This window comes from Platichthys flesus, chromosome 21 (assembly GCF_949316205.1).
Source record: "Platichthys flesus chromosome 21, fPlaFle2.1, whole genome shotgun sequence".
Lineage (NCBI taxonomy): Eukaryota > Metazoa > Chordata > Actinopteri > Pleuronectiformes > Pleuronectidae > Platichthys > Platichthys flesus.
The window spans coordinates 14,115,105-14,127,555 of record NC_084965.1 but is presented as its reverse complement, the minus strand read 5'-3'; the positions used below and the strand labels follow the sequence as shown (position 1 = coordinate 14,127,555).

General features: G+C 40.2%; 1 protein-coding gene across 2 annotated transcripts; it reads right to left on the bottom strand.

Annotated features, from left to right (window-relative positions):
• Positions 1–133: 133 nt before the first annotated feature.
• On the bottom strand, positions 134–12,255 carry LOC133932779 (copine-3-like). 2 transcript variants are annotated; one of them, XM_062379617.1, is made up of 17 exons: positions 12,143–12,255; positions 11,456–11,604; positions 10,983–11,162; positions 10,540–10,614; positions 10,377–10,448; positions 10,194–10,274; positions 9,073–9,162; positions 7,910–8,008; positions 7,415–7,501; positions 7,233–7,292; positions 6,985–7,118; positions 5,783–5,837; positions 5,606–5,657; positions 5,318–5,451; positions 4,355–4,591; positions 3,129–3,241; positions 1,718–1,858 (listed from the first exon to the last, which is right to left on the bottom strand). In XM_062379617.1, the coding sequence occupies exons 2-16, from the start codon at positions 11,585–11,587 to the stop codon at positions 3,131–3,133; spliced, it is 1,599 nt and encodes a 532-aa protein (XP_062235601.1). In that variant the 5' UTR covers positions 11,588–11,604; positions 12,143–12,255; the 3' UTR covers positions 1,718–1,858; positions 3,129–3,130. The 2 variants fall into 2 exon arrangements, with proteins under 2 accessions (XP_062235600.1, XP_062235601.1); XM_062379616.1 differs by lacking the exon at positions 3,129–3,241 and having other exon boundaries at positions 134–1,858.
• Between the last annotated feature and the right edge of the window lie 196 nt (positions 12,256–12,451).

Sequence of the window (12,451 nt, the reverse complement as noted above, 5' to 3'; positions counted from 1 at the left end):
TAAAGCTTTAGCAATGAAGTTACAATGAATACTGTGAATAGATTTTCAGGTAGTTCAGTTGCAACACAATTATATCACCTTATTCATTAATGATTTGGAAAACTGATAAATAAGTACACAGTTCAGTTAGAAGTGAAGAAGAATATCTTTATTTGAAGCTCGATGCACATGATCCATTTCTGTTCAGCACAAAACATCACATACGTGTTCTTGGTATATATCATGACAAGAATAATTCACATCACAATGGACATGACATAGAAAGGATGTCAAACTGTACTGTATCTACTTTCTACAGTGAGCTTGCATAATACTGATACACTCAGATGTCAGTTTATTAGGAGGGCCCAACTAAAACCAATCCAACGGTCCTGTAATAAAAACTCCTCTTTTAAGGTTCTGATGTTCAGTTTGTGTTCACCAGCACCTAGGCCTCCAAAAACATCACACACATATTTAACACTGTGTTTCTAGTAAACTGACAGATTCCTGAAAAGACACTAAACCTGAACTCAATCAAATCGTTAAACGGTCGTACCTGACCGTGAGGTCTTTCTTCCCCAGTCCTCAAAATGTTTCAGATTCATACTTAAAGGTTTAACAGCTCGAGGTTTACAACTCACACTCTTCACTGAGTAAAGTACTAGACCTTTGTAGAATATCATGTTATTATGGGTAAGTGCATAGGTAAGCATATTCAGCAAGAGGCATGTATGCAAATACATATTCCATGTGCCAAATACAGCAGATACTACAAAGCTACATAAAGTATGTATGTAAAAAAATTTGCGTCTACAACTGCGACCTATCTATGCTTACTGACTCTTTAACAGAAAGTTTGTAGCTGGAAACTGCAGCCCAATAGGCATAATATTTAAAAATAAAATATAAATGGCACAGTCCTATGAAGCCATAAAAACCAGCAGCAGGGTAGTTTATAACCCAGGGTGGAGTTTATGCAATATCTTTTTACAAAATGTGCTTTTGCGTTCATGCGATGCCGGAACAGTCAGTTACCGACTAGGAAAATTCCTGTAAACGTCATCTCAAGTCAGGGGACAACTCGGAAAGTTGGCATTTTTTTTTACACAATATGCTGACGTCATCACTTATAACTAATGAAAATAATTTTATTTTGATGTGTTTCTCACACCTGATTCTTTTTCTTTTCGGCATGTAGATATTGGAAAGAGGTGTCAAAGGCATGTTCAAAGGCTCTTAAGCTTTTGTTTTCTTCGCATTTTTACTTCAAAGCACATGAGCACAGAAATCAGGAAATAAGACCTTCCAACGAGCATGTGACTGCAAAGAGTCTGGTTTTAGTAAATACGATAGAAACTTTGATGGCTTCACTAATTCCATACTTTTTTTTTCAAGAAACAGTTCTTCAAATGTTCAATTCGCTGCTTATCGCCTCGAAATTGGTGGAATGATATAATGATTTTCTATTTTTTAAGAGAAAAGAAATGCTAAAAAATGAACATACATGGATGTTAATGTCTAATAACAGCTACATGTATTATGACCCCTTAAGAAGAGACTGGTCAGGAGATTGGAGTGTTCACGAAGCATGCATGTGTGTCATTTAAGGAGTGGCTGTTTTTTCCTAATTGCCTGATGAGATGAAGCTGATGATGTGATTTTCATCTGTTGGAGAGGGGACTGCTCCGTCTCTGGTTTCCTCACCATACGGTCAGATGGTCCCTGCAGGGGTTGGTGCAGGATTCGGTGCAGGATTCGGTGCAGGGTTTGGTGCAGGTTTGGAGACGGGTGGACTCAGCTTCATGACTTTGAAAAACTCCACCAGCTGACCTGGAACTTCTGCCAACACACTCTTGGCTAGCGCCTCTTTCGGACCCTGTAGTGCAAAAAAGGGAGATTTTAAAAAGGTATAAAGCATTCATTATCATCATAATCATCACAGATTTAATTAGATGAAGTGAGCATGGTTAAGGTAGAAAGTCATGCGGATGAGAACAGTTGAAAGGAAAACTTCTACCTCTTTGTATAAACTTCAGAAGTAACTTTGGCTTTGTCCACAATAATGTCTTAGTTTTAAGACCCTTCACTTCTGCTATAATTTGTAATCTCTGTGCCTGTTTAATTTGGACAGACAGAAACCTCAGACATCAGCTTCCCACTTCCTGATTGGGTCTTACCAGTCTCGACTACCAGCAGTGAATGAAAAATTATACTAAGACTAACTTTCAGTTCCAACTCATGGTCAGTCAAAGGAGAGAAATCCAACTACAGTAGACAATCTGCTTCCTGTTTTACAGCAGCACCTTTTTGACCAGTGTGCGAGAAGAGATCAAATGATATTCATTTCCAGGTGTGTTTGTATTGACAGAGAACATTTCTGGTACAGAGCTAAAGAGCTTGTCTGGACAGAAAAGGATTTAGTTTGTTACCTCCCTTAAGGAGATAATTATTTTTGCGGTTTGTTGGCATGATTACGCAAAAATGACTGAACCAATTTTCTTAGAACTTGGTAGAAGGGTGAAGTATGAATCAAAAGGTCTCATTAATTAATAGAATCACGGATTAATAGAATGATTTTTTTGTGATTTCAATATTTTCCCTTATTTCTTAGAATAATGAATGGATCTTGATGAATTTGTTTTATTTAGGGAAAATGTTCCAATAAAAATATGGATCCAGCAGTTGGGCCATGTTGGAGGCTTGGCTATGCTCTCTACTGTGTATTAAAACAAACTTTTTTTCAGGCAGCCTTGCTCTTCTCATTTCATTTACAAACCAGCCGTGGTGGAGTGATGAGTATCAGCCTTGAATCTATTGACTCACGCTGCAACCAGAGATCGACGGAAAATATTTGAAGCTGTTATTTGATCTGTGCTGCAAATGTATTGTATTTGTGAAATATCCAATAGAAAAATATAGTCAAACTGAAACTTGTATATCTTGTGATCGAGAGAGGAGTTTTCCCTTTTATACGAATATGAATCTTGCGCAAAGCAGGGTTGGAGAAGCGGGAAGAGACAAAATTTGAATAGCAGCAACTTGATGGGGTGATTCATGCAGTGAGTGAATGAGCCAATAAAGTGCATATGGGCCAAGCACAGACTAGGACTGTGGTGTGGTTTAACGACTTAGAATATTCAGGGTACCCCTATGAAGGACTGGGATCGTGGGGAGGCTTCAGTTTGAATATACTGAAGAAGGAGGCCACTTGTTGAGGTAACTCAGCCAATACACTTTGGGCAAGAGCCTGGCTGGGTGCCTGCAAAGACATAAATACACAAGGCAAACAAATAAGCTAAGGGAGGTCTAAGTTGAGTGGCTAAGAATGAGTCGGGTGGCCAGTGTCTGTATGGTTACTTCAGGTGATACAGATACTAGTTATTATTAATCGAGAAGGACTATAAATTGGAACTAATGTACAGTCTTAGTAAAAAATATAAATCAAATTTAGAATACCATTTAATCCAACACAAAAATACCACTTAAAGTTGATGGACTCTGGTTTTGTTTTAATTACTTTTTTCCACTCAACATTACTTAAATCAACATTTTACCCCTCTCCTTTCTGCTTTCAAAAGTATACTGCAGTAGCATTAACTCCCAATATATTTTATTTACTTGCTTTTTAATGTAATTTCCTTCTCTACTTAAGTAAAATGTCACTAGTAACACTAGTGAGTGACCGTGAACGTGTTTCAGTGTCTCTGTGTGTTAACATGTTTTGCTTCTTTATCCCATCCCAGTTACTGTTGACGATGTCTGCATTACTTATTACAGCTTATTAATAACTGTTGTACATATAAATGTTAACTCTCTTCTTATTTCAGGGAACCTTCCAGCCAAACCTAGTTGTTTACACATGATTGGGATTTGATGGTTACCTTAGCTTAGCAGTTAGTGATGGTTTCTTTCCCTCTCTGTGTTTCTCAGTGTCTTGGATCAACACTTGCTCATAAGATTGTGTTGTTTATTACAACATTATAAGAAAATGTATCGTCTGGTTAACCTTCAACGTATCTATGTGTTTCTCTGTGCTGAAAGGCCATTACCCTTGTTGTGTAACCAATCAGAGAGTACTGTTGATGGGACATGGCTCCAGACCACAGAATAGTAAATACAGACTAAGAGAGGCAACTGCATTAGTGCAAAAGTAGCACATTTTTTAATTAAGTAATTTTATCTGTGATCAGATAAAAAAATTAGCTACCAGGTTTGATTTTTGTGAGTTTGAACTCAGTCAAACTGGAAACGTTGCAGTAAGGAGCTCAGCGAAAAAATGTGCATGCAGGTTTTATAGCAATGAGTTGGCTTATTAAGAAGAAAAAATAATCCACTCCCATTTCCATGTTTCATTAAAAGGAATGTCACCTACATTTTGGAACTGCCTGAACGGCACAAACTGGACAATGTCTCTCATGGCCGTCTCGCCAGTCTGAGAACGCAGGCGCCCATCGTCTCCATCCAGGAACTCCATGGCTCTGAAGTCCGCCCCCCCTACTCCGATAATGATGATTGACATGGGCAGACGAGAGGCGTTGACGATGGCGTTGCGGGTGTCGTCCATGTCTGTGATCACTCCGTCAGTGATGATGAGCAAAACAAAGTATTGCTTCAGGAGGAAAACAACACAGGCAGAAGAAGAATAGTTAGACTGCTCTATGAACTGTTTACAACACCACATGTAGGTTTTTATCACTGATACTGGCTACAGTAAAATATTCCCCAAAAAATCCCTACATATTTATTCGCATTGCTCCTCCTGCACATTTTAAACTGGTTGTTCAAAGGCCATTTTTAAATCAGTTTCAAAATTCAGAGGTCTGAATTCTTCAACACCTCATACACTTTCCCATAATTGAAGGTTTGGGGAAATAGGCGAGTAGAGAGTAGAGCAGACAAATCCCATAACTATGAGCCTAGAATCTGAAAAGGTTATCACTGTGCTATTAGCGTAGAGCTGATGATGTGGATCAAGCTATAATCAAATTTCCCTGCACCCCAGCGATAATCTCATTCTATTATACAGAATGAAACTGAATTAGGAAATGAGTACTAACTGGCTCCCCCTTCCAACCTGCCAAATATATCAGGTAGTACCAGAAGAACATGTTCAGTAAGAATGTGGCGAACAGAAGCAACCTGTTCTAGTTTGATCATTAAAGTGTCTTTCAGCCAGAAGACTGACTGTGGATGTGTAAAGAGGGTGACCTAGGTAATTATCTGATGGCCGGAGGATGACGTGATCCTTTAAATAAAGCGGCATTATGTCCACACCGGCTGGTTTACGGGGTTATCAGTTATATTTATGGAAATGGCACTAAAGACAAACACTCACAGATGCAGTGGTCTGCTGGAGGGCTTGTGAAGCGAAGCACGCCACGTGGTTGATGATAGGGGAGAAGTTGGTGGGGCCGTAGAGTTTGACCTGGGGCAGACAGACCCTGTAGGCCTCCACCACCCCCTCAACACCTGAACACACACACACATACACAGGGTCCAGACTTGTTTTAATATGCTACAATATTCCGTAAGTAATAAAGTACTCATGTGTATTAAACTGCTCGTATACAGTAATAACATGTGTGTCTAAATGGAACTACAGTACAATGATTTGTGAACACACCTGCACAAAATGGATTTTCTGGTTTGAAATTGAGAGGAAACTGGTGCGAAACCTGTAACACAAACACCATCAGGTGTCATTTCCTCTGCAAGACCACACTTTTACAAATTCAGCGTTCAAACTGCATTTAAACATCAGCCTTACTTTTGCATGCATAATCTTTTATTTAAGCTTTACCTGCCATGTGGGAGGAACCTGGGCTCCAAAGCCAAAGGCAGGAAACATCTTGTCACTACACAGAAAAGAAAACAAAGTGGTGCTTTAAAAAACATAAGTACATGTCAGTGTTTTTTTTTATTTTTTTTTATAGTTTATCATCTAGACGTCTCAGAAAATACTTTGAAGTCATTTTGAAACTATAACTTCCATTGGCCCAGACAACAATTCTGTAAGTATAATTAAAAACATACTGGACAGTGGCTACATCCACACAACTACGCTTCAGTTTGAAAACACGCCTGCTGTTCAACCCCTCTGGAGTTTTTCTAGCGCCTATAACAAAGAAGGCTGTATTTTACTATAAATAGACAGAAATTAATAAATGTGGAATTGATGTTGTGATCACCAATTCGACTACCAGTGGGGAAGAGTAAAAACTTACAGTTACACCTCATCGTCCCTCCTAAGAAACAAAATCCCTGCTCTTACTTTTCAATACGGAAGCCATAAACAGACATGGGATCAAATATTTTATTTCCTTTGTTTTCTCCTGATAACGACTTCATTTTAGTTGTTATCTTGTGATAGCAAAACAAAGAACTTTGTTTTCCAGAGATAACGGGATAGATAACTCATAACTTCTAACGAGATAAGTATATAAAGCTTATGATAACAAGATGTGTTTCATTCAGTGGAGCAATGTCAAATGAGCAAGAGCTTAGTATTCTTCAATCAAGGCCTGACACAGGCATCAGTTACCCGAACATCTACATTGAGTTTTTTACTCAAAATCTAATTTAGGATAAATAATTTATAAAGCACAAAACAAATGGAGAAATAGGCTTACCCGTATATGAGTGATTGACAAAATATTAGATTGTGATCTCAATTTAATTATCCCGTTATGTCGGGCAAACACAAGGGATATAATGTATGATTCCATTTCTGTTTAGGGCTTCCGTATTTCACGTTTGTTGTTTCTCGTTCGTAGTATTTGCTTTAAGTATTCAGCCAGCTGCAGAGTAGACACGCTGCTTCCTGGTTTCACTGAAACGCACATTCCCAATGTAAATAAATGGTCAGACAATGAAAATTGTTAGGTGTGTTAGTTTAGATGGGGGTTGTTGCTGGTACTGAGCTTAAACGCTTGTGTTCTAAAATGGTTTAATACAAAAATGTATCAGGATGGATGTGACCTGTGTTGTACGTGTCATGTGTACCTGTCATAGTCCTGGATGACGTTGCCCACGGACCAGATAGCAGAGAGGTACTCGTTCACTCCCTGAGGACTGATGTAGTGGAGAGAGTCAGGAGACCTGGGATCCCCGTTGGAGCCAGTGAAGTCGATAGCCACCTGAAGACAGAGGCACAAGGGATGCAACGAAACAACAAATGCACAAATCATTAGTCACTCTACATCATCCATGGGTGAACAAAAGCTGACATTAATAGCGACGCCATGACTCACAGTGAAGTTTATTTGACAGCCTCCCATGATGTAATCCAGGAACGTATACTCCTTCACCACCTACAAAGACATAATAGGTGTTGTATAGAGGAATGCTGTAGAACGAGGAGTCTCACAGGCCACATGCAACGACTAATAACACCTTTAACACACAGGACAACAAGACAAACATAGAACTATACCTTGCAAACCTTCACGCTCACAACCCCAGAGTTCTTGTAGCCTTTCTTCTTCTGTTTCTTCTTACTGTTTATGCAATCAAACTCTGCCTGATGAGGAAACAGAGCATCTCAAGTTATTGATCTTTCTTTTAATTATTTAAAAGCAGGTTTGTTATATATTGTTCTACCTGACAAGACTCATGTTCACGGATGAGGTAATGTATTAAAGTTGCATCACTTTATACAGCAGGCGGCAATGAATGATCGTGATCCATTTACAAGTAATGGGTGAAGTAATGGATCCGGTACAATGAGTGGAAGGGGAAAAAACTGCCGGCTAACCAAAGCTAACTCAAATGTTCAATTAATAATATAATAATGAAAAAATATTTATCAATACAACGTAAAATTAAAGTGCAATAATAAGCTGATTTGAACTGTGGTTTAGTTGTTTGTTTGTGTTTGGTTGCTACGTTACAACAATGTTAACACATTCCCACACACACACACTCATACCGGAGAAGACTGTGTTGCTTCTTGGAGGCGTGTCATCGTGGTCTCAAAGGCTCCAATGAGATCATGAGAACCATCGTTGTCATAGTCATAACACTCAACCTGGAAACAGGTTCAAAACAAAACATGGTAAGGTGACAGACCTGGCAAGACAGAGAGAAAAAAGTTCACACAGAGATTTGTGCATCGATTTGTAAAGCGGTCACTCAAAAACCTTGTGCCCTTGTGCTTAGATTTGCTCTGCTTGTGCTCAAACTGTGCACTTGGACGGATTTTCTGTGATTAAGCAGAAGAGCTGAAGATGCAGTGCAGGAAATCTGTCCAACTCACAGAATTCCCTGAGTGTCAGTGCACAGTTTGCACAAGCAGGGGTTACTTAAGATCAATTGCAGTTTTGTGCGAGTACATTACTAAATCTGAAAGTGAAAGCAGTAAGTCCTCCTCTTAAACTGAACTACCACACTTAAAAATAAACATAAAGATCACAGATAACAACCTATCTGCACAGTCAAATACCACTAAAGCTAAGAGGTGAAAGTTTGGTCATTTGAGTGAACAGAACCTTTATGTTTACTAAACACAGCAGAGCTAGAAAACAAAGGAAACAAAAAACATGCAAAAGTGAGATCCAGAACATGACTCTCTGTGAAACAGCTGCACTACAGAGACGCTGGCAGTGACACGATGTAAACAAGACGAGTTGCACTCAGACAAATGTTTTCTACGAGAGGTTCGAGTTGAATGAAGGAAACTCGGCAGGCCGGACACCATGTATGAGGGGGTGTCTTGTATTCATCCCCATCTACTTCATTCACAAACTTCACCCGTTAAAGTGATGGCGAGATGAGAAAAGACAAACACTGTAACGCTCTGGGTAACTCACATGTCTCGTACGCTTCGAAACGCCTTCCTTCGTGACATGTTTGCTTAAGAGGTTAAAAGAATATATAGGATCAAGCTATTACTGAATACACTGTGGGCTCATACGTTTTCACAAGTCTGCGAGGGAGATCCAACACAGAAAAACAAGAACTAAAAACTGTTTGCATCGTAATAGAAGCTCAAATTGTTTTATCATGTTAAACACATGTATAAAATATATAGTTCCAGTTGAAGGTGCGCATTCCAGCTGTGTAAGGAGTTGATGTTAAAGAGGTGTTACTTACTTTTATGGATTTGTCCATTTCTCCTCCACAGAGAGACTGCAGGGGGATTCGAAAGGGTTTCCATGCAGGATTCAAGTTGTTATTCACCACCTGAGGACAAAATATGTGAATATTATACAAACACATAATACTTCATATCAGGAACAAAATAATATTGAACACATACAGATTCTCAAAATCGAACTGAAAGGGCATGTTGTTATACTTTTCTATAGGCAAAAGTAATGTCATTTTAAAATCAAATGTTTTCGGAGTGAACCCTTGAATTTAAAAGAGAAATGTTGGAACAACAACAAGAGGACAGAAAAAGAAATACGTTAACTGTTAATATCAAATCTAATTATTTACAATAAGGCAATTAACTATGCAAGAAAATTCCACCTCATCTGAAACCACCTACCACAACAACCTCAAAATCATTTTCTCAAATATGGATAATTCAATAAACCATTCATATAATTTTATGACACCCAGCAAACATATCTACAAACTTTCCAACGTCAGGACTTTCCTAATTGGAAAAAAGTGAGTTTGGTATAACACACATATTACACACAGGCTGTGCTGTAATAACGTTCAAGCTATCAGGTCTTCCTCTTTTCACACAGACAGACATCAGTGTTGGAACAAAGTCACTGTATCTATCCCAACCGTTTTATTAGTCCCTTCAGGGAAGAGGAAATTAATGATATTTAATGATATTTTATGATGCCCTTTGTCTCCCTACAAGAAGGGACAATTCTGTGTTGGATGTCATCCATCTGTCTGCAGTTTTTATTTCCACACTCTGCGTCAGGGGAGAAAACTAAGTTTGTTGACACGACTAAACAAAAGCACAAAGCATGAGCTATGCAGGGACAGATATATAGCCATTTACCTTAGGTCTACATATGTCAATGTTTTATTTGGTCCACTATTTAACCCGCTTTTAACAGCAAATATTGACATATGCGATCATTTACATTCATTTACATACATCACTAAGCCTTTCAGTAAATAGATTCAGTTTTAATCGCCAAGACAGCGCTCACTTCAAAATTTGACTAAGAATTGTAGCTTTCCCTACACAGCTGTTAGACAGTCAGTGGCAGCACCATCATGCAGTGCTACTGTGTGTCTACCTCCGTCCTGTGAGCCAGCTGCCATCCAGTTGGTGTCTGCTTGTAGAACTCCAGGTACGGGTCGGACTTCCCAAAGAAATCCTGGATATTAACAAAAGAAAGAAACATACAATTAAGATAAACCTGAATGTTGAGAAGGAAGATGTATGTGAGTATGTAAGAGTTGAAAGGAATCACCCGGACCTTGTTATCTAGTTTCCTTGCTTGCACCTCGAAATTCGCCACCCTGTTGTCCTTTATTTCTTCTGCATTTATCTATGGCAGAATTAAAGATAAATAATGACAGAACAAAAGTAAATACAGACTAACATCAGGAAAAACTTATCTCCAGTGCTCTGCCACTCACTGTGATGGTCCCTTTTCCTGCAGGAGACTTGTTCTTCAAGACGAGCGGCCGGGTCAGTTTTTTACTGGACACAACCTAGAAATGGATCAATAAAAAAAATAACATTATTTTATACCTAAAAATGAAGAAGCAGCAGAATAAATAAGCTCAGCCTGCAGATGAGTTCAAGAGGGCAGCCTCCAGACCACGTGACAAATGAAATAAACAAACAAATCCGGCAGAATGAACATCTGAGGTCAGATTACACTGAGAGAGGAAACAAAGCAACTGTTTATCAGAGACGTTAATGCTCCATGTCCGTCATGGAGAAACAGTGGCATCTTATTACACCATAATAAGGATCCTTCCACCGCTGATGGGGTAGAAAGGAGCTGAAACCTGAAACATGAACACTGTGAGTCATCTTCCTCCACAAACAGAGAGGGGGGGGGGGGCCACTTCACCTGGCCCAAGGTGCACTCCAGCTCCCCCAGGAAGTCATCGTCACTCAGGTCAATGGTCTTGTTGTCGATGTCGTAAACGCCAAACTTCAGCTTCTGCACTATTTCAAAGTAGTAGTCGACGACAAACTTTTTGGCAAACTTCGGGCTGAGGCAGTTCTGGACCTGCTCCGTGCGTCCCAGCTGTGAGGAAAGATTGGATTTTCTTAGTGAGGGAAGCCAAAGGAGTACGATATCTGTACATTTATTGGCACACAACTATTGCTGAAACAGGAAATGGACATGATGTGACTGCTGCTTTACACAAGGACTTTCCAATCATGAGGTTAACTATTTACACTGACATGCCTCGGAAAAAGCATGATGTCAAGCAGACCTGAGCAGCTACAGTGTGTCACACGCACACACACATGTTCAGATCCACCATAGCAGCTTTACACCAGTTCACTAATCTGACCTCCAGTCCCCTCACTGACCTCGTACCACTTGGAGTCCGAGCTGCTCATCATCAGGACACACAGGGGGTCCGACTTGGAGCCGATGTCCTTGTCCAGCAGATGCTCGCAGGACACGGTCAGCTCCACCTTAGTGACACACTGGGCGGCCATGTCTCACAGGGAACGAGCTGGAGAGGACACACGGGGACAGTTAAGTTGAGGACGTGTGGAGATGGTTAGCCACACGGTCTGTTTTCAGAAGTTAGCATGGTAGTGTGAAAGCCAGCGCAGGGAAATGGTGATAAAAGTAGGATTTAACACTGGAGAGGAAAAGGCTCCCTGACATTTACACAACCTCGTCCTTCCTCTTGGATTTACAGTGAAAAACCAACACGTAAATATACCAACACAACTCCAACAGGGAGCTAACTTCACGCTACGAACATACAATGATGCTGATGTAGCGGTTAGCTCCTACTTTTAGCTTCACTGAGCTTCACCATACACTGTATATAAAGAGAGCTTCACCCACACCCAGGCTGGAGAAACAGGGACGGACTCATGGAAAATACGACTCGATGAGCTGTAATGAAACCCAGTGGGTGCGGACCACAGGCGACTCAGTCTGGCGCTAACGTTAGCATGTTAACAGAGCTAGTGTTTGACAGCTAGCTAGTTTCAAACTTGCGATAACGTCATGCGGAGCTGAATTACTTTATAACTCACCTTTCAGGGTTTTGAGGTTTGAAACAGGTTGAAAACACGGAGTCGGGCGGTGATAGTGAAACGGTGAAGGAGGGCGAAGCGGATGAAGAGCAGGAGATCGATCCCCGCCCGGTCTGAGCACTAAAGCCCGCCCACTAAACGAACCCACCCCCTGTCTCCTGTCAGTGGTTTGTGTTCACAGTCTCCACCCGAGGTTTGCTGCATTATCTGTGTCCCGTCAGTTGGAGGCGAGTTGCTAATAGAGCTAGCTCTGCTGCTAGTTATACAAGTGTTGTTTGTTATCAAAGAATGCACACGAGGCTGTTAATC

Bases quoted from the DNA above. Each gene is read 5' to 3' on its own strand.
- LOC133932779 (XM_062379616.1), bottom strand. From the start codon at position 11,587: ATGGCCGCCCAGTGTGTCACTAAGGTGGAGCTGACCGTGTCCTGCGAG. The intron at 7,119-7,232 runs GTGAGTCATGGC...CTCTGTCTTCAG, and splicing joins GCTGTCAAATAAACTTCACT to GTGGCTATCGACTTCACTGG. The intron at 5,838-6,984 runs GTACACATGACA...TTTTCTGTGTAG, and splicing joins GTCATCCAGGACTATGACAG to TGACAAGATGTTTCCTGCCT.